Source organism: Sphaerulina musiva (genome assembly GCF_000320565.1).
Source record: "Sphaerulina musiva SO2202 unplaced genomic scaffold SEPMUscaffold_7, whole genome shotgun sequence".
Classification (NCBI taxonomy): Eukaryota; Fungi; Ascomycota; class Dothideomycetes; order Mycosphaerellales; family Mycosphaerellaceae; genus Sphaerulina; species Sphaerulina musiva.
The window spans coordinates 84,491-104,703 of NW_016017389.1; the positions used below are offsets into that span (position 1 = coordinate 84,491).

General features: G+C 52.0%; 8 protein-coding genes across 8 annotated transcripts; 4 read left to right on the plus strand and 4 right to left on the minus strand.

Moving 5' to 3' along the window:
• Nucleotides 1–334: 334 nt before the first annotated feature.
• On the minus strand, nt 335–1,649 carry SEPMUDRAFT_88166 (acyl-CoA dehydrogenase family member 11; the record flags this gene model as incomplete). Its single annotated transcript, XM_016910465.1, has 2 exons — nt 335–1,477; nt 1,551–1,649. The coding sequence occupies 2 exons, from the start codon at nt 1,647–1,649 to the stop codon at nt 422–424; spliced, it is 1,155 nt and encodes a 384-aa protein (XP_016759128.1). The 3' UTR covers nt 335–421.
• Nucleotides 335–3,601, minus strand: SEPMUDRAFT_68214 (ATP-dependent rRNA helicase RRP3; the record flags this gene model as incomplete). Its single annotated transcript, XM_016909813.1, has 1 exon — nt 335–3,601. One exon carries the CDS (start codon nt 3,599–3,601, stop codon nt 2,051–2,053), a length of 1,551 nt encoding a protein of 516 aa, XP_016759129.1. The 3' UTR covers nt 335–2,050.
• A 2,297-nt stretch (nt 3,602–5,898) lies between these two features.
• SEPMUDRAFT_109137 (subtilisin-like protein) lies at nt 5,899–8,815 on the plus strand (the record flags this gene model as incomplete). Its single annotated transcript, XM_016900769.1, has 2 exons — nt 5,899–5,986; nt 6,078–8,815. 2 exons carry the CDS (start codon nt 5,899–5,901, stop codon nt 8,813–8,815), a joined length of 2,826 nt encoding a protein of 941 aa, XP_016759130.1.
• Nucleotides 8,816–9,069: 254 nt separating this feature from the next.
• On the plus strand, nt 9,070–10,554 carry SEPMUDRAFT_164608 (Brix-domain-containing protein; the record flags this gene model as incomplete). Its single annotated transcript, XM_016908120.1, has 1 exon — nt 9,070–10,554. Exon 1 carries the CDS (start codon nt 9,112–9,114, stop codon nt 10,552–10,554), a length of 1,443 nt encoding a protein of 480 aa, XP_016759131.1. The 5' UTR covers nt 9,070–9,111.
• A 373-nt stretch (nt 10,555–10,927) lies between these two features.
• On the minus strand, nt 10,928–15,580 carry SEPMUDRAFT_150050 (RNA polymerase II transcription factor B subunit 2). Its single transcript, XM_016905936.1, has one exon. It carries the CDS (start codon nt 15,156–15,158, stop codon nt 13,635–13,637), a length of 1,524 nt encoding a protein of 507 aa, XP_016759132.1. The 5' UTR covers nt 15,159–15,580; the 3' UTR covers nt 10,928–13,634.
• SEPMUDRAFT_157155 (uncharacterized protein) lies at nt 10,928–15,580 on the plus strand. The gene has a single exon (XM_016907721.1). It carries the CDS (start codon nt 11,475–11,477, stop codon nt 13,212–13,214), a length of 1,740 nt encoding a protein of 579 aa, XP_016759133.1. The 5' UTR covers nt 10,928–11,474; the 3' UTR covers nt 13,215–15,580.
• A 143-nt stretch (nt 15,581–15,723) lies between these two features.
• Nucleotides 15,724–18,281, plus strand: SEPMUDRAFT_88178 (Peptidase_S9-domain-containing protein). The gene is made up of 2 exons (XM_016910466.1): nt 15,724–15,942; nt 16,007–18,281. The coding sequence occupies exons 1-2, from the start codon at nt 15,872–15,874 to the stop codon at nt 18,093–18,095; spliced, it is 2,160 nt and encodes a 719-aa protein (XP_016759134.1). The 5' UTR covers nt 15,724–15,871; the 3' UTR covers nt 18,096–18,281.
• Nucleotides 18,282–18,348: 67 nt separating this feature from the next.
• SEPMUDRAFT_150052 (uncharacterized protein) lies at nt 18,349–19,915 on the minus strand. The gene has a single exon (XM_016905937.1). It carries the CDS (start codon nt 19,867–19,869, stop codon nt 18,481–18,483), a length of 1,389 nt encoding a protein of 462 aa, XP_016759135.1. The 5' UTR covers nt 19,870–19,915; the 3' UTR covers nt 18,349–18,480.
• Nucleotides 19,916–20,213: the final 298 nt, after the last annotated feature.

Consider the following 20,213-nt stretch of genomic DNA (forward strand, 5'->3'; position numbering starts at 1 on the left):
CAAAACCCACCCACCCACTTATCCACCATACATACATATATCCATACATACCACGAGAGATCCACCATCACCACGACCAGACGGATGAAACGGCACATCACGCCAGCAGTCGCAACAAACGAGAGAGAGATAAAAATATAGAGAGATGAATCTCCTGATATCGCGGCAGAAAAAGAGCCGAAAAGCCCATGGTCTAGATCAATTAGTTCTTGTGTAAAATCCCGAGAATCAGGAAGCGAGAATCAGAATGGGACTGGAGTTTCGAAAGAAAAAAAAGGGACCCACTGAAAAAGAAAAAAAAAAAAAAACGGGTGGTACTATCGAACATGTGATGGCGTTATGTCGGTTGTATTATTTTGGTTCTAGAAAACTGATTGATTATACGAGCCGATAGCGACGAAGAAAAAAAGAAAAAAAAAATCTACAGTTTCGCCTGATTGCCACTACCACCACTACTCACCTTCGCCTCCTCCATTTTCACAAACGCCATCTCGGCAAACGGTCCCCTCTCATCCGCATATTCCTGCGCCGAAGCCGAACTCGCCTGCCGAGTAGCATACCGCGCAGCAATGCCCTGAAAAATAATCGCATCGCGAAACAGCGCAAATGCCGTCGCCCACGCGAGATCTCGTGGAGAAATCTCCCACCCGGAATCCCGTCGATACCAGGTAATGCATTCGGCATACGTGGGCAGACCGGGCCAGTCGGCGGTGCTCCTCGTGCTGAGAGGGTGAGAAGGGGCCAGAAAAGCGGGATCGGCGTGTTTGCGCGGCCAGGAAGGCGTGGCGTTGGAAATGGTCCAGGCGGAGAGGAGGTTGGTGAGATCGGCGAGAGGGTGGCCGATGGTGACCATTTCCCAGTCGAGAATGCCAATGACGCGCGGCAAAGTCGGGTGGAAGACGAGATTGTCGATTTTGAAGTCTCCGTGGAAGAGCACGGCGCGATCCACGGGTTGCGTGGATTCGCGGCTGAAGAAGTCGATAAAGGAGGAAAAGTGAGGGAGTTGGCCGACTGCTTTGCCCGAGTCGACGTCTTGGGCTGCTGCTTGAGACTGCGCTAGCGTCTGGAATGTGCGGATTTGTCTGTTGTAGAAGCCGTGGGGTTTGCCCAAGTTCTCGAGTCCAATGTCTCGCGGTTGGAGACGATGCAATTTGGCCAGTGTCCGCACCGCATCGCGCCACATCTCCCTTCTCTCTTCTCCACTCACGCCCTCTATGGCTGCATTCTTGAAAAATCGTCCGTCGAGGAAGCTCATCACATAAAAGGGCGTGCCAATGACGCTGTCATCTTCGCAGAGCGCGTACGTCTTCGGTACGGGGACATCGGTGTTTTGCAGGGCGGCAATGACTTTGTATTCGCGATCGACGCGATGTGCCGTCTTGCTCAAGATGGTGCCCGGGGGCTTCTTGCGAAGCACATATCGTTTGCGGTCGGCGGCGGTGATGAGATAGGTCGGGTTCGATTGGCCAAAGCCGAACTGTGTGTGATCCGGTGAGCGTTGTGTTTCCTCCTTCTCCTGTCACTCCTCATCCGTCGACAACGAGCCATACCTGCTGGAGGTCAATGGGAGTCTGGATCTCGGGCACGTGTGTGTTCAAGTATCGCTCTAATGCTGCCTCGTCAATGGGCTGCCGCACGGGACCTGCCATGCCGGCGCCGGTGCCAGTGTGTGTTGTCTAGGTGAGAGGTGGTGGACGTGTTTGATGATGGAGACAGACGACCTACAGTGAGTGCATGTTCTTGTGCTGACTGCTTCAGCGAGGATGTTCTTGCTACCGCCTCTGGGAGCAGTGCGTGAGGCCGAGGTCAATGGAAGAGAATAGTCGGAGTTCCCATGTACTGTCGCAAACGTGGATATAGTCTACCGTAGACATTCTCACTGTGTCACTCTCGCTGCCTTGAATACCAAAACCGAGAGATTAACATGGTATTGTTCGTATCTCGAGAGAATAGTTGAAGATGCCCACGAGGCATGCGTTGTGAATGCTCTGTTTTGGCTAAAAGAAAATAAGTAGTCCTGTACATCCTCCACTGAGTTTTGACAGAGACATCAACCCTCTTCAGCATCCATCCCATCCCGATCCCTCTTCCCCCCTCCACCTTTGCCTCGGCCGCCCGAAATGCCCTGCCCCTTTTTGTTCCCTCTCTTCTCATGCTCATTCTTCATTTCCTGCACCGCCACCCTCTGCGCTTCTTGCACCCTCTGCGCAAACACCATGACTTCGTCCTTCTCCGTGCCAAATTCCGCCAATTTCTTGCCTAATGCCTTCTCAATCCTCTGATATACTTCCACATCATACTGTGTCACGATGGAGATGGCCACTCCCGCTTTTCCTGCGCGAGCCGTGCGTCCCACGCGATGCACATATGTTTTGCTGTCGGGTGGTAAGTCGTAATTGAGCACAAGATCCACCGAGGGAATGTCGAGACCGCGGGCGGCGACGTCGGTGGCGACAAGGATATCTCGTGAACCCCCACGGAACTTGTTCAGAGCCCCGAGACGCGCCGACTGATTGAGTTGGCCGTGCAGAGGAATGGCACTGCGACCGAGAGCGCGGAGGAGGAAGGCAATTCGGGCCGTTTCGTTGATGGTTCGAGTGAAGATGATGCACGTCTGCCCCGCGAATTCGTTCACGAGGTAGACGAGGTAGATGTCCTTGAACTTGTGGGGAATGAAGATGTAGCTCTGTTTCAGGTTCTTGACGGTTTGATAGCTGGAGCTGGATATGGATACCCGCACCGGAGATTGGAGCGCTGCACGTGTGAGGTTGTCCAGCTTGGTCGACATGGTGGCCGAGAAGAGCATGGTGCGGCGTTCTCGTGGGAGCACCTGGAGAATTTTGTCGAGAATGGGCCCAAAGTCGAGATCGAGAAGTCGGTCGGCTTCGTCCATGACCAGGTACTTCAGTTTGCGGAGCGAGAAGCCCTTCGTGTTCTCGAGGTGATCCATGAGCCGGCCGGGTGTGGCGACGATAATGTGTGGCTTCTTGGCAAGTGCAATCTGTTGCGGCGTCATGTCCATGCCTCCCACAATGACGGCACATTTGACGTTGATGAGACTTCCGAGTGCCTCGAACTGCTGGGATATTTGGTAGGCCAGCTCTCGTGTGGGTGCTAGGACGAGGCCAAAGTAGTGGTCCTGCTTTTCCAGAAGAGCCTGGAGGATGGGGAGGGCGAACGCAGCAGTTTTTCCCGATCCCGTCTCTGCCAACCCAATCACATCTTTCCCTTGCAGTGCGATGGGTATGGATTCCCGTTGAATGGCAGTGGGTGTTTTGTAGCCGAGAGATATACAAGCGTCGCATAGTTCTTCGCGCACTCCCAGTTCTGCAAATGTCTTCGGCCTTTTCTCTTCTCCATCTCCCTCTTCTTCTCCCTCCTCTTCTCCTTTCCCTTCTCCTTCGCCTTCCGCCTCTGCCTGTGCGACCTTTTCCTCTTGCTCCTCTTCCTCCTCTTCCTCCGCCTCTTCCACCGGCCTTCTCTGCTTCTTCTTCTTGCTGTCGCTTACATCTCTTGTCGCTGATGTCGCGCTCTTCACTCTTTTGATCTTCTCTCCACCGTCGTGGCTCAGCTTTCTCCTTTTGACGCGATCTTCAGCCATAGTTGTCGTCGAACGTGTTGGATCTGACCGAGAAGTTTTCTTGAGCTGCTCACCAAAACTTATCATGCATCGCGCTAGTCGGAGAAGCGATGTGGCGCGGCCCGCGACGGTCTCCCGCTCCCGCTCCATACTATACTTGCCTCCTATCACACCAACAACTCCTCTGCTCTACTCTATTCTACCCACCTCCAAATGTACTCCTTTCACTTGTTGGACTTCCTTTGGCAGCATCCGCCTTGAAACTCCGGACATACGCATAGTGGCGACTCAGATCCCGCCACAAGATGGGCCGACGACAGTCAAGCAATTGATCCAGGCACGTGTTCGACCTTCGCAAGAGAGACAAGCCTACGAGCGATATGAGGCCTCAGAGCCGCAAGCTTACCAACGGAGATATGGCGTACGACGCCAGATGGCGATGTGCTATATCGGATCGAGCGAGGCACCTGGCCCAGTCGTTCGCAGTACCGAGCATAGATTGAAAAAAGTTCGGGTACCGTATCTGTGGGATGAGAGAGAGTCGTACAGCGAAGAAGCTCACTCTACCAGACCATTTTCGCACGATAAATTATACAAGTGTTGTCGAATATCCGCACGTGCATTAAATGGCTAACTTATATCGACGACATGAACTCGCAGACGGCTCTCACAAGTCTACGCATCGTCAATTACCCCCAACTCTATACTGCTATGTGCATTCTCCTCCGCAAACTTGAAGCTGTCCCCGTCATCTCTGCAGACGTGTGTAGTTCCCACAGCCCAATGTATCTGTATCTATCGCTCCAGTTCCGTGACGCAGTGTTCTTCTAATAGGAGGTAAGGGAAATCTAGATTCTAGACTTGTCCCTCTCATCAAGCTTTTTTTTTCCTCTCTTTTTTTAACAAGTTTTCTTTTTGTCTTTTTTCTAGAATCCTACATTATCCTGGGTTACCTCGGCTCTCAATTTTCTTCATCAGACGCCAGGGTTTTTTGAACTCAAGGGTTTCCTAGACAGTCAGACACTTGTTTGGAACCAGTCTGACCGGGCGTCGTTGGGCGATGAGGTAGCTGGCGATTTCCATGAAGGCTAGGTTGTATAGACGAAGTCGGAGAGAGAAGATAGATGTGCGAATGAATGAACGAATGAATGAATGAATGAATGAATAAATAAATGATCAATTGAGATACCGTACGGTTCGTCATGTCAAAGAACAAAAGAACAGAAAACGGAAATCACACACACAACACGAAGCCGCAGCAGACCTTAAATTCGTCGTAAATGCATACTTGGGTGTTGCCCCGTTTTAACGGTTATATGTAAGGGTATTCTAATCTTAACCTTATCTCCAGCTCAAAAAAAAAGAGAACTCTTTGCTTTCCCTTCACTTTCTCTTCACTTTACTCCTCACAGACACATCTCGTACAATACAGCTCACTTCCCCTCCCTCCCTCCTCTTAAGAACCTTTCCGGATTTTTCTCTCCCCGATTGTACCACAAAAAAATTGAAATGAATTGAGAAACTTTTCTCTATCCCATCAATCCCTGTCTTTACAGTTTTGTCTGTACGATGCGGAAACGGCTAGGTACGGTAGGTAATAAGTGCCGGCTACTCAAACTCACTTACTGTACCTGACCCAGGGTGCACGATGTATGTCCAAAGGTACCTACAGTAGGGCCAAACCATCGATCGCCTCACATGCCACGTCCATGTTCAATCTGTTCGTATTTTTTTTTTATTCCTTTCTTTTTCTTTATTTCAGAGCAGGATGAACTGTTCTTTTCTCTCTTCGTAAGGTAGGTAGTGTTTCTGTGTACGGTCCCAAATTTTGATTTTTTTTTCTGCTCTTGGAGGAAGGGAAAGGGGATTGATCCGGTGCCGTCCCCGGCGTCCATTACAGACTTGGACTGACTTTTTATTTTTACAATTAATGCGGTCCGGGAGAGGTCTTTTTCTTCTTCTTCTTCGTGTTCTTCGTGTTCGTCGATGTTGATATAATTCCATTCATTTCCACCCACTCATCCAACCAAAACCAAAACCTAACCCAACTAAAAAAACCAAAACCATCGATTTCAGTGTGTCCTCTTCAGTGATAACATTGGAATGAGGTATGGTTTTGGTGTCGTCGCTCATTTAGGTATTTTCTGATTTCAAAACAACACATCTACCACACCGATCGAGAAAGATTGTTTCAAAAAAAAAAGAAAAGAAAACGGCGATACAACCAACCAACCAACCGATTTGGGGCTTTTTTTTCATTGCTTTGCGAAAAAAGATATAAAAAAAAATACAAAAAAGGACAAGATGTTATCTCCTAAATGGACGACCTACTTCGGAGTTTGCATCGCAGCTTGGATAGCTGGCGTGCAGTGCCATTTGCTCGTTTCGGAGCTACAGGTATCGAGTGTATGTTGTTGTTGAAACACCTGTCTGTCGGCCTGCTTGCCCGCACCAACTAACTATTTTCGTGTGGAGCAGAACATTGAAGCTTTCACAGCCATACTCGATAACGTCTCGCCTCAGTACTTCGATGCTAGCACACCATTGATCGTCAAGCACCGTTTTCTGGAACAGAGCAAGATCTTTCGTGGTCTGGTGCTGGAATATCAGGGACAATTGAAGCCTAATACCTGTCTGCAAGATTTGGCGGACGAGCTCCAATTCGAGTTTCCACAGTTTATTCGTTTCTGGGATTTGGGCTCTACATCGTCGGAATCGTTAGATGGTCTGGAGAAGAGATCGCAAGCAGCAGCAGCGAATGATGAGCTGAGCCGCCGCTCCTCGTCGAAGCTGCCATCATCATCATCATCATTCGCCGAAAAGACTACGCAAGAATATAAACGAGATGGAGAAAACTCCACGATACCACCACAACTCGATGCCCTCCATGAACTCACCGGCGTGAATATCCTCCACTCCCGAGGAATGGTAGGTCAGGGAATTTCCATTGCAATCCTCGACACCGGCTTGGACACGTTGCATCCGGCCTTCGTAGCCAATGCCAGCAATATCTATCATCGAGATACTTCTCCCCTTCGACATGGTACAGACATGGTCGGAGACGACTTCAACGGCGCAAACACTCCTCATCCAGATGATGATCCATACGTCGACTGCCAAATCCATGGCACACACACCTCCGCGCTCGTCGTGGGTGAACAGCAGGCTGTTGGGTTTGTTGGAGTTGCACCGGGAGCCACGCTGGACCATTACCGCGTCTCAGGATGTTCGGACACTGGTCGATTTTCCGATTCGGTGCTGATTGAGGCGCTCTTGCTAGCGCAATCGAGAGGGACGGATATCATTTCCATGTCGTTTGGGACGAGTAATGGACCCTTTCCGCACGAGCTGGTGTCGGAGGTGATGAGCAGGATCTCGGCGGAGTCGAAGACGTTGTTTGTGGTTTCTGCTGGTAATTCAGGATCGGCGGGACCGTTTGGGACCATGTCGCCTGTGGGTGCTGCTGGTGTCATTGGTGCTGGTGCGGTGAACAGTGCTCATGTGGTGCGGAGTAATCCCAAGGCCAGGGCGATTTACTCAAAGGGTGGGGAGGAACATACGTTCGAGTTTGAGTGGCAGCCGGCTTTCCCATCAAAGTATCCTGAATCGCTCCCATTGGCTGTTCTGTCGCCCGATACTTCGATTGAAAATGATGCTTGTGGGAACGATACAGCCGCACCAGACAGTCTCAAAGGTCGGATTGTGCTTATGCGCAGAGGTGGATGTTCCTATGAGCAGAAAATGGCGTACATTGTCGCTCGTGGAGCAGCGCACGCCGTGGTCTATGACAATCACACGACGGACCCTTTTGATCTCTACCTCTACGGCAACTCGTATAAAGGCATCCAGGGCACAGGATCACTACTTGCGGAAACGGGGGATCAACTGGCCAAGATCTTTGCAGAAGCAGACCATATGACGCTGGAGATGGATTCCAAATTCACCCTCCTGCCAGAAGTACGAACACAGCCCAACCCCAACCCCGGATCAATGTACACTCCCACGTCGTGGGGTCCGACTGGAGATCTTTCTCTGTTCCCTTCGGTTCTGGCACCTGGTGGTAACGTTTGGTCCGCGCAGCTAAGGTCCGTAGGAGGCTATGGTACTCACTCCGGGACCTCCATTTCTGCTCCGTATATTGCCGGCTGTATCGCACTCCTGCGTTCGGTCTATCCCACCTGGTCGGCTGAAGAAGCCGTGCGTGCGCTTATACACACCGCCACTCCTGTGCTTTTCAGTGATGGAACCAAAAATATCGACAATCTTCTGGCACCAGCCTGGCAGCAGGGAGGCGGCCTGGTCAATGTCGTCGCAGCTGTGGAGTCTCAGACCAAGATTTCCGTCTCCTTTCTGAACTTCAACGACACCCAAGCCTATCAAGATGTGACCTTCACGATCAGCAATGTGGGGAAAGAGAGTGCTTCTTATGACTTGTCCTCAATTTCCGCTGCAACGGTGCAGACACTCGGCCCGGACAGAATTATCGTTCCGTTTGCAGCAAACGCAGGATCTCAGCAGGCCACACCACAGTTCCTTGCAGGCGTGCATAACACAGAAGGAGCGACAGTAGAACTCAGTCAGACCTCGCTTAAACTGGCTCCTGGAGACTCGGCCACGATACAGGCCAAGTTCAACATGGCAGCCATGGCCGATGAAAAGACCTGTCCGTTGTACAGCGGTTATGTCAAAATCAAGGACAGCCGGGACTCTGACCGCGTTCTCAGCCTGCCTTACGGCGCAATCGGCTGTCGTATCGCTGATGTGTCCATCTTTCCCCCCACGTGGAAATCGACCTTTCTCACGTCGGCGACGTATAGTCAAAGTGACGACGAGGATAACACTTTGTCGCCAGCAGCGTTGGACACCACGTTCCACTTACCAGGAGCACCAGGATCCAGCGGAGCTGACGCCGACAACTCCACCAGTAGCGATGTGCAATATCCCACGATCAATGTCGAGGTGGCGATGATCAGCCCTGATGTCGATGCCTTTCTGAATACTTGTCCCGGCGACGTGTCGGATGACTCCAACTCGTGGCCTATTGACGTGCATCGTATACAGGCGACGGGAGGCTTCTCTCGCATCACACCACGAAGATTGCTGTGGGAGGGCAAGCTCACGAATGGGTCAATGGCCCTGTCGGGATCGTATTGTTTCAAAGTGTGTGCACATCGCAGTCGGGGGAGCGCCCAGGACTGTATCCAGACCGCGCGGTTCAATCTTCAGTATTCGTAGTTGTTAGATAGATGTATATCGTGAGTCGTAGTGGTGACTCAATTTGTTATTCTCAGCTGAATATATCTTGAACCACACGGATGACTTGGGAGTAAGTGAAAGACCTGGTAGCTTTATCAAATGCCAAGAAAATGCTATCGGAGGTGAACTCTATCTCCGTCGGCACGCTAGAGACCGGCTAGAGAAAGCTTGTTTGAAAAGTTCCCATCTCGAGCCTCTCTCTCTCAATCTCCCTCTTATTCTCAGCAGCTGTTGAGCCAGTCGCAAACCACACATCATCACCAACCACCAGCATCATGGCCAAACGAAGGACGAAAAAATACACGCACGTCGGTGCCGCCAAGGGAGGAATCCCCCAAGCCAAAGGCCCCCAAGGCATTGCGAAATCCGCAGCACGAACCCCGAAATCGATGGTGATTCGCGTGGGCGCCAGTGAGGTCGGACACAGCGTCAGCCAGTTGGTGAAGGATGTGCGGAGAATGATGGAGCCCGATACGGCGTCACGACTGAAAGAGAGGAGATCGAACAAATTGCGTGACTATACTACAATGGCTGGACCGCTCGGTGTTACCAATTTGATGCTGTTCAGCAAGAGCGAGAGTGGGAACACAAATCTTCGACTGGCATATACTCCTCGGGGGCCTACACTGCATTTCAGGGTGGAGAAGTATAGCTTGTGCAAGGATATCTATCAGAGCATGAAGAGGCCGAAGAGTGGAGGGCAGGAATATCTGACTGCGCCGTTATTGGTCATGAACAACTTCATTACCAAGGACTTGGATAGCAGCAGTAAAGACGCGCAGGAGAAGGCGAAGACGAAACAGTTGGAGGATCTGGTCCAGCAAATGTTTCAAGGTCTTTTCCCGCCTGTCAACCCGACGAGAACACCCATTAACGGCATCAAGCGCGTTCTACTCCTCGATCGTGTCCCCCGGAAAGCTTCGGCCGAGAATGACGACTCTGCGCCCTATGTGCTGAATGTTCGACACTATGCCATCGAAACCCGCACTGCACGCTCTGTCCCCAAAGCTCTGCGACGATTGGACGCAGCTGAGAAGCTCTCTCACACGGGACAGAAACGAAAGCGAGCTCTGCCCAATCTCGGCAAGTTGAACGATGTAGCAGACTACCTTCTCGACCCCACAGCAGCAGATGCAGAAGGGTTTACAAGTGGAAGCGACAGTGAAGTCGAGACCGACGCCGAAGTAGAAATCACCACGACCAAACAGCGAAAGGTCAGCAAGCACGGCAAGAAAGCCACAGGCGCGAATGGAACACAAGTCGCACAATCATCTCAGTCTTCGGCGAAGGACAATGTGGAGAAAAAAGGTATCAAATTATATGAACTCGGGCCGAGATTGAAGCTCCGCATGACTAAAGTGGAAGAAGGACTGTGTGGGGGAAAGGTGATGTGGCACGAGTATTTCCACAAGTCGGAGAGTGAGATCAAGGAGATGGAGAAGGTGCATGAGCAGCGGAATCGGGAGAAGGCGGAGAGAAAGAAGGAGCAAAAGGCGAATGTGGAGAGGAAGAAGCAAGAGAGGAGGGATGCGAAGAGGGGGCAGGAGAAGGGTAAGGATGGCGAGGAGGTGGAAGAGAGCGAGGATGAGTTGGTGGATTATTGGGAGAGCGAGGATGATGATGATCAGTATACAGGTGCTGGAGCGAGTGGCGATGAAATGGAGGAAGACGACGGGAGCGCAGAGGAAGGGGATGACGATGAGCATGAAGAGGGATAGTCATCCGTGGTATGTAGTACCTAATGAATAATATCTTACTTGGAATCCATCTGAATAATACTTCTCTGTTCCGAAGCCCTTGCCCATGATCAGAATCGTGACTACATATATGTACCTGAGAAATGTGTACTGCCGTCCTCCACCTCATCAGTGTAATAAGTAACAATCTCAATGTAATGGCAAGTTACTTTACCAAACCTCCACGACAAGAGGTGTTGCCCGAGAGCTGGCTGATAATGAAAGTCAACGGGAGAGTGAATAGGGGGCCAGCCGCCTGATACCGTACCGTACCTAATACGTGAAGTGGGAAGCGCTCGCTTCCTTCCTCCTTAAGGTACCGCACGGTAAGGTACCTAAGGTAGATACCTGTATTCTCGCTTCACTTGATTTCCCCATATGGATATCTACCTACCTAACCTCAGGTACCTACCGTACTTGGCATTAGAATTTATCTTTCAAGTTGGTGGGCTTTTCTTTGGGTACCTCGAACCTTAGTCCCTCTGATACCACACATGTCTATTTGCCATTCTATTGTCATTGCCATTGCCACTGCCACCGCCATCACCATCGTCGTCGTCGTCAATTGACGTTGCGTCTACTTACTAACTTCTGTTACCAGTCTCGGCAGTCGCTTCATTCCTCTCTTGGAATATGGATCCAGGAGCCATCCGCATCGCGAATACCCTCCAAAGGCCTGCGCCTAAACCCGCACCCGCACCTGCGTCTGCGTCTACCAGTGGACGTGGACACGGACGGGATCGTGGTCGTGGTCGTGGTCGTGACCTCGCACTTTCCAACCGAAATGGTGAGTCTATCTCTCACGCCCTTCCACCTTCCTCGCCCTCTCTGCCCTTCCATCCATCCATCCTCCAAATCCTTCCATCCGTCCATCCGGCCATCCATCAAACAATTCATACACGATGCTCGCGCGCAAGAGCCAGTCACACGAGACACCGCCCGAGTCTCGACGGAGCTCGCTGCGGCGCCTGTCTTCCATCGCCTCTCTGCAGTCTCTGATGCATCAGTTCAACCGGCGCCGCAGCAACAACACCTCCTCCAATCCCGAACACTCGCCGTCTACCACCACCAGCATCCTATCTCTGTCCAGCACAGCAGCTAACGCGCCAGATCGCAAACGTGACGGCAACAAGTCCGACTTTTCCGGCGAGAGCGACGGCTTCGACCACGCGCCGCCCGTGCCAGCGACACTGCCCACGCGCAGGGGCAGCTACATCTGCCTGCCAGACGACCCGATCGGAGGCATGCCTAGGAGCAGGACATTCAGCAACCTTCCCCTTCCCAGTAGAGCCAAGAAGTCTGCAGCGAGCAAGCTCCAGCTGTCCAAGTCGCATGCTCGACTGCCCTTGCACACCAATGACGAAGTGCCGCCGTCACGACTTCCCACGCCCACCTTCAACCTTCGCAAGCAGTCGACCAGCAACCGCCTGGTTCCCGTCGATGACAAGACGCGCAAGAAGCTAGTCAGATCCGACACCGTGCCGCTGCTCCAGAATGGACTGCAGAGGGAGCCCAGTGTGCCACGCATGACGGCCTTCAAGGAGAACATCTCCCTCAGTCCCATCAAGCCACTCACGCCTTACGATGAGAATCTTTTTGCATGCAGCAGCCGACAAGGTTGGTCTGAAGACAGCGAGAGAGACGTGGCAGTCTTCACCGAGCGCAAAGCGAGTCTCGCCAACCAGAAGCGCTTGGACGTCTCTCATTCCGGTCCGAACAGCATGCGTATGACACAGAAGTCTGACAGTAGTCCAGCATACCGCAGTACGAAAGAGAGGGCGCCAACGCCAGGCAAACCAGTGCAGCGATGGAATTCCCAGCCAGTCTTGACGAACACGACCAATGTGCGAAACTCATATGGCGCCGCCATCAAACAGACTCGCCTCATGTCCGCGCGTCAAGCACCAACACCTCCACCAGCCAGTTCACCTTCCACTGAAGTTCTACTGAAGGCCACCCGTACCACCAGAGGTTTCAGCAACTCCTCCGGCCATGCACGGCTATCGTCCAGCCAGACGTCAGTGGTCATGCAAGAGCGGCCGCAGCGGACGAGCAGGGCCAGAGCAGAGTCCGTCAAGCTCAAGCCTGGAGCGGTGGGTCACTTTCCTGCTGTCCCTTCGCCACACATGCTAATCTACTGCCAGGTCTTGACTGCTCAGCCCGCTGCCTACTGGACAGGCCGCTTCTCATCGCTCAACGACCGTTTTCGAAACGAGGAGCTCGCTGCAACAGATCTGTCCGGTGAGCATGTGTCGAAATCCGACACGGATAGGATTCACACGTCGGAAGCGAATAGTCTTCGTATGCGCCGTGCCGTGGAGCAACTCTTCTCGTTATGTGCCACGGTAGAAGCAGAGCAGTCTTTTTTCATGTGGCAAAAGGCGGTGGCCAAGGCGCTGGCCCTTCCGGAACTAGCCAAGCCACTGGAGAGCAACTGGAGCAGCAGTGAGGTTCGAACTTGTGCGCTGGAAATGAGTTTGAGGGGTGATGAATACACGCCGTCACCGCCGCCGCCGAGTGAGATGAGGAAGACGAAGTTTATGGATCGATTGTTGGGACGGAGGCAGAAGGTGGGACATGTGTCCGACCGTGCGCATGTCGTTGCGCCTGTGGAGGCTGCTGTGGTGGGGGGATTCTTCTAGACGGCAAGAGAGTGGAGAGGAGAGGCGGAGCGTTATTGTGCACTGCATGTTAAGAAAGCTGGAGACTGGGTGTCAAAGCCCGGTGATGATGGGTAATGTGTGGGAAACACGCTGCCAATGCATCTCCTGGTGGAGATGGGAAGCAGATGTGACGACGACGAAGATGATGGTGATACAAGATTTGCTATACTCACAGAATTATTGCAATGCATAATGTCGAATGCTCTTCTAGTCCCTGCCCCGTCCATTATCCAGCGAAGCGCCATGTGTACCTGTACCCAACTCACTCCTCAATGCTCCGCCCATTCGAGTAATAAAAAAAGTCATTACTCCTGTCCTTTCCTAGTAGTCTCCATTTTGATGAGCTCCGAAACGCCTCGCTATGTCTTTTGAAATTCTTTCCCATTGTCGTCGTCGTCATCACCCCTTTCTCGCAGCAGTGGTAGAAGGCCCACCACCAGCAGCGGCGGCGGCGGCTAGCTCTTTCGCCTCCCTCTTCCTCTGCGCCTGCGCTTTGAAATACGCACTCATCTGCTCCATTCTCGTCACAAAGAATGCTCTCCTGTGATGAAACTCCTTGACCAAGATCCCCAGTGCTTCTGCGTACTGTACTGCTTTGGTGTAATCGTCTTCCGTCCCCACGTCTCGAATCAAGTATCCCTTGGTGGACTTCATTCGTTCGCCTTCAATTTGCCAGAGACGGATTTGATCGACTACCGTGGGAGGCAGGATTGGAGCGGAATTGAGAGCTGCTTGGCGGCGGAGAATGGGGTGCGCGTGGGTTTGCAGATAGGAGATGATTTGGTCCGAGGTGATTCCCGAGGCTATGGCGGTATGGATGGAAGTTTTGGTAATTTTGGCGGTGATGAGGTTGGGGTAGCGCGTGTTGAGGCTGGCGAAGAGGGAGAGTATGGATATGGGTAGAGGAGACGAGGTGTATGCGTAGAGACGATAGTTGGTTTCGAGAATGATGTAGCCTTTTTCAGAGGCTGTGGCTGCTGGATCGTTGGGATCGGCGTTTTGGTTGGTGGTAGTGGTGGTGGTGAAGCTGTTGTTGGGCAGAGCTGGGGCATCGGACGTGAGAGTCGTGGCGAGGCGGGTGGGATAGTATCGATCGGAGGAGGGTGAGCGACGGTAAACGAGGCCAAAGTTAGTCAGATCATCCAGCATTTGCAGTTGAGTGGGCGTGAGATTGGAGGTGGAGTAGCTGACGCCCAATTCGAGGGAGCCCAGGGTGAAGAGGAAGGAGAGCACATCAACAGAGTCCATCTGCAGCAGATCGCCCGAGACTTCCAGATAGACAATCAGCAGAGACCAGACTTGAGCATTGACATCCTGTAGCAGAAAGGTGAAGCCGTCGGTGGTGATGGCTCTGTGCCGTCCTCCGCCCTTCACCACCACGAATTTGCCCGTCTCGAGGAGCGTGCGTGTGCCCGAAGAGATGTCCACGCCGCCTCCCAGGCCCGCAGAGGCACTCCCCACGACGTAATACAGAATGGCTTCCCACTGCGTACGCGCAAACGTGTCCAGGTAGTCGACGGTGACGGGATGCTTATCGGGCTCGGTACAGGGCACACCAAAGCTATTGTGCGTTCCACTTCCTGTCAGAGCGCTGCGCAGGCTCTTGCCAAAGGCGGGACTGAGTCGATAGGCGGGTCGTCCCTGGTAGGGCTCGTCGTAGACAATTTTGAGGCGCTGCAGAATGCTCAGGGCTCGCTCCTTGGCCTGCGTGCTGTCGTGATCGGGCTTGACCCAGGCGTCCAGGTCAGCGGCCGCAAAGGGCTGGGGCAGGTAAAGCAGGGCCATGACCATCGTCTTAGCCAGGTGTGGCAGCATGCGGCGGAAGATGGCCAGCGCAGTCGATGGCTGTTGGTACAGCTTGGTGAAGGTCGTGCCGGGCAGCTGCTCGAGGTATTCCAAAGCCCGCTGCGCCGAGGACGACATCGTGGAGGAGGAGGAGTCGATGCCGCCGGCGAGCGGTGCAAGAGAGTGTGTCACTGTGGTGCGAGGCCATCGTTGCAGTGGTGAAGAAGCAGAAGTCCAGTTATGACCTCGATTCGCTGTGACGCCTGGGACGGCAACCTCCCGCCCGACCTCAAGCCTCAGGCATCAATCAATAAGTCTTGGCGATTTCTTGCTTACTCCGCTTCCAAGTTCTTTGCCCATCAGAAACTCGGACTTCCAATCGTCTATTGGACCATCCAGGCGTACACGCTAAGTAATAGCCATCGTGCAGCAAGCTCATGCATGCTACCGTAAGTACCTGAACGTTGCATCGGCCAGACAAGACTCACAAGACTGGACTGCCAAGGACATGCTCCATGATCTTGTTCAGCACGCCAAAAATCTCCAGCATCTCGTCTTTCTTGCGGACAGCACTGAACGTCCAGAGAGGAAGAGGCACAGTCTGATATAGAGCGACCTCCGAAGAGGCGCTGGTCAATCTACTAACCTCTTGGCAGCTCAGACCATGAAGGAAGGTGGTATTGTGCCGCTATGGGGCCGAAGGCCGAAGGGCACGATGATGATCTACACCGGTGCCGTCAGTCCCGTCAGGTCATGTATGGAAACGGTGAGTACATTAGTATGGAAGCAGTCGGACTTTGGGGACCACTTCTGGTCTTCAATACCGCATTTGCGTGGAAAGAGAAGAGGCCATGTCGACATTCTATGCTGTAGCGGCAGCAGCAGCAGTATTGCTGCCCGTGGTGCAATGCATTACACCTGAGTAAGTGAGACCGAAACGGCACGTACAGGTAGGACGATGACAAGGCTGCTGACACCGCCGCCAGGCTGATGCTGTCAGCGCCACGATACAGTGCCGCAACTCCAAATCCAAGCGGAGAGTGGGCTGTCTATACCAGCACCAATTACTCGTTCGAAGAGCACGAGGCTTCGACAAGCTGGAAGCTTATCCATATCCCGACGGGAGAGATAACGAATCTGCCCTGGGGAAGCGACGTCTCGGAGGCCGTGTGGGTTGGCTCAACTGACACTTCTGTCCTGTACATCAACGGCACCAACGACGAGGTCCCAGGAGGTGTGACGCTGTATACCACAGATCTGGCAGATGCTGCTGCACAGCCAGAACTCGTTGCGTCTTTGTCAGCGCCTTACTCGGGACTCAAGGCTGTCAAAACTGCTTCTGGTAGCATCAACTTTCTGCTCAACTCTCTGGCCTACGCCAACAATGGCTCTGCATATAATGAGGAATTGGCCTCGAAGCCGGCTCACACTGGAATGCTCTACGACTCCATCTACGTGAGACATTGGGATACATGGCTCACTCAGCAACGATACTCGGTCTTCTCTGGCGTCCTCGCTGCCAAGGGCAATTCTTCGGGTTACAGCTTCGATGGAACAACCAAGAATCTGCTGTCCAACCTTAACTACACTGCCACAAGACCAGAAACTCCTGTCCAACCATTCGGTGGTAGCGGCGATTATGACTTGTCCCCAGACGGCTCTACGGTTGTTTTCCTGACCAAGGCGCCAGAACTGCCAAAGGCAAACAATACTGCTAGCTACCTTTACCTCGTGCCTCACGATGGCTCTTCTGCACCAGAGAAGCTGAATGGTCCTGGAAGCAAAGCTTCTCAAACAGCGCAAGGTGCATCTGCCGCTCCATTCTGGTCTCCAGATGGCAAGAAGATTGCGTACTCCCAGATGGATGTTGTGAATTACGAGTCCGATCGCAGCAAGATCTACGTCGCGGATGTCGACACCAAGGAGGTATCTCTCGTCGCAGGTGACTGGGACTACAGCGCAGCCTCTCTCAAATGGGCACCTGGTGGCGAGAACCTCTACGTGGCGGCAGACTACATTGGCGCGACACGTTTGTTCGTGATTCCAGTTGATGCTGGGGCTGACTACCAGCCTACCAACATCACAGACATCACTTCTGTCAGCGACTTCTTCGTCTTGCCAGATGGCAAAGCTCTGGTGACAGCGAACTCTGTATGGGCATCATTCTTACTCTACACCGTCACACCAGAGGCGGAGACCTACTACTTGTACAAGTCAAACGAGCGAGATGCAAACCTAGCAGGACTTGGCCCCGAGGATGTAAGCTTCTTCTGGTACAATGGCACTCTGGGAGATCAGCAGCAAGCTATCGTCGTCTACCCAGAGAACTTCGATCCAGAGAAGGTCTACGACTTGATTTTCTACGTGCACGGCGGTCCCCAAGGGTACACGGGCAATGTTTGGAGTAACAGATGGAACCTCAAGACTTGGGCAGACCAAGGATACGTGCTAGTGGGGCCCAACCCAACGGGATCGACCTCGTATGGACAACTTCTGACTGACCGCATCCAAGGCAAATGGGGTGGCTGGCCATATGAAGATCTCGTGAATGCTCACAAGTATGCTTGCGAAAACTTGCCATACATCAACTGCAGCAACGCCATTGAAGCGGGTGCCTCATATGGAGGCTATATGACCAACTGGATCCAAGGCCACGATCTCGGCCGCGAATTCAAAGCTCTCGTCTCTCACGATGGTGTCGCCACCACATATGCTGATTGGAGCACTGAAGAACTCTGGTTCACCCTCCATGAATTCAATGGGACGCTGTGGGAAGAACCCGGTCGTTCGGTCTATGACGCATGGGATCCTTTGAAGCACGCGAAAAACTTCTCGACGCCGCAGTTTGTGATTCACAGCGAGAAGGACTACCGCCTTCCGATCAGTGAGGGTCTGGCCATGTTCAATGTTTTGCAGACGGTGGGTGTGCCCTCGAGGTTTCTCAGTTTTCCTGATGAGAATCATTGGGTGCAGAATCGGGAGAATAGCTTGTTTTGGCATACGGAGATATTTAATTGGATCAATTACTGGACGGGGAAGATTGAGAGTTTGGACGCAAACGCTATTACGCAGTAATTGTGGCGACGAAGAAGGTACAGGTGTATGGTCGTCAATGAGCACACCATCATCACCACGGAACTTTTATTTGTAGAAACTAGACCTAGACAGAAACTGGAGAACCAGCTCGAAAGAGACATGAAAGCATCTCAATAATGCTACAATTCACCTCTCCACGCAGTTCCCTAGCTAGGTAAAATGGCTGTGAAAAAAAAAAAAAGAAAAAAAAAAAAGAAAAAAAAAAAAGAAAAAAACACACAAAATCATTAGGTAAAGTATACATACATACATACATACATACATACATACAGAGCAAACATGAAATTCCAACCACCGGGCCTTACCTCACCTCACCTCACGATTCAATCCCCTTTCCCTCCTCTCCTCTTCTTCTCAAATCGTCTTATTCGTCTTCTTCCCTCCTTCTCCTCCACCGCCGACTAACAACAACTCTTCCTAAGAAAGCTTTTGTCCTCTTTGCTAAAGGAGTGGAAGAAGCAGAAGGAGGAATCGGTGGTGAAGAACATTTTTGATCGTGGAAGGAAGGATTCTCTTTTGTTGTTGGGAGTAGAGCTTTCGTCGTGGGTGATTTGATTTTCTTCTCCTTCTTCGTCTTCGTCTTCTCCTTCTCGTCGTCGTTTCTATAAGCTGGATGTGTACTTTTGCTGGTAACATAACCAGCATTACTGGTTTGAGGAGGTGGAGGTGGAGGAGGGTGGTGATTGGTATCTGGTCCTAAAAGTTTATCGCGCCGAGAGAAGAAAAAGATTGGAGATCGGATACTGAGGGGTTTCCGATGAGATTTTTTGGGGGAGGTGTGGGATTCGTGGACGGGGGGGAAAGAGGGTGTTGCTTCGGGGATACTGAGACGTTGGAGTTTCGGAGCGGTGGGGATGGTGGTTGTGGTTGTGGTTGTGGTTGTGTTGATGTAATTGTTGTGATCGAGGAATGTAGTCGGAGGGATAGGAGGCAACGATATCGAAGATCTGCAGGATATACTCGAAGTGGTCGATGACACACTTCTACAGCTACTGCTGGTGGATGAGATTGATGTCGTTGTTCGGGTTCTTGATATCGGCCATATACAATCCGACGATGGCAGTGTTGCTGATACTCGTTGACTGGGAGTTTGTTGCACTTGTGTGTGATGGAAATTTTCGATTCCTGTCATTGTATGTCTGCGATGTGCGGCAGTATCCAGCGGGAGGGTTGAAGCATTTTGTTGTTGAGCGACTCGATTCCGGTAGTCTATGACTGAATCATGGATGGAAAACGAGCTCATGTTCTGGTGTGCGAATAATTCCGTGGATCCGAAGTGTCGAATCTGGCCCTCATCCGTCCTCTTCGTGCCATATACAATGCGTTGACACAAGTCGTCCATACTACGGAGCGTGTTGCTCTTGGCCGTAATGACAGCTTCGTGCAAGCGTACAACATCCAAAGTTGCCATTGTCGTATCCTCTTCAGCCAGATCTACAATCTGTTGCAAGATACTGAGGACTTGTATCTGCAGATTGGCCATGATCAGACCGAATTCCGACACTGCAACGCTGTCCCCTACACCAAACGAACTCCCAAATCGATATTTCCGTTGTTCACTCCCAGAACGACACTTCTCTGCACTGTCGGCTAACGCTTGGTGAAGCATTTTCTCTCCATATGCCTGCTCCCGTTCGTCTTCGTTGCTCCGACGCACGTTCTTGGTCCTGCGTTCTTGGATAACCTGCATAAGGTCGGCACCTTCTTGGAATGCCGTGGATAAGGCAGTTATACACTGCTCGACACCAGCCATATTTTCGAGATGCAGTGTAATATGGCTAGATGTAGGAATGATGCAGGTTGCTTGCAACTTGCAGCAGCAGTAGCAGGGGGCTAGTCGTCCATTATTATAGCAGAAAATTGTTTGATACCTATTCGATCAAACACATTCGATTCTCCCCTGAAGTTTTTTGTGTCCAGTTTTGACTTACACGCAAATTCCCGCCAGTCGTGCAGGACGTGATGATAGTTCGAATGAGCGACTAGAGTATCAGCCACACCAGCTGGAGTGGGTAAAGTGTCGTTGCACAACAAAAGTAGCACAGCAACGCACAGACTCTCTCATAGAGTCATATGCACTGAACCCACTCGGGGTGT

What these genes read in the sequence shown, in the direction of transcription:
- SEPMUDRAFT_157155 (XM_016907721.1), top strand. Translation starts at nt 11,475, where the DNA reads ATGCTCGCGCGCAAGAGCCAGTCACACGAGACACCGCCCGAGTCTCGA.
- SEPMUDRAFT_150050 (XM_016905936.1), bottom strand. Translation starts at nt 15,158, where the DNA reads ATGTCGTCCTCGGCGCAGCGGGCTTTGGAATACCTCGAGCAGCTGCCC.
- SEPMUDRAFT_88178 (XM_016910466.1), top strand. Translation starts at nt 15,872, where the DNA reads ATGTCGACATTCTATGCTGTAGCGGCAGCAGCAGCAGTATTGCTGCCC. An exon ending in GTGCAATGCATTACACCTGA is followed by an intron (nt 15,943 to 16,006) that starts GTAAGTGAGACC and finishes CACCGCCGCCAG; the next exon opens with GCTGATGCTGTCAGCGCCAC.
- SEPMUDRAFT_150052 (XM_016905937.1), bottom strand. Translation starts at nt 19,869, where the DNA reads ATGGCTGGTGTCGAGCAGTGTATAACTGCCTTATCCACGGCATTCCAA.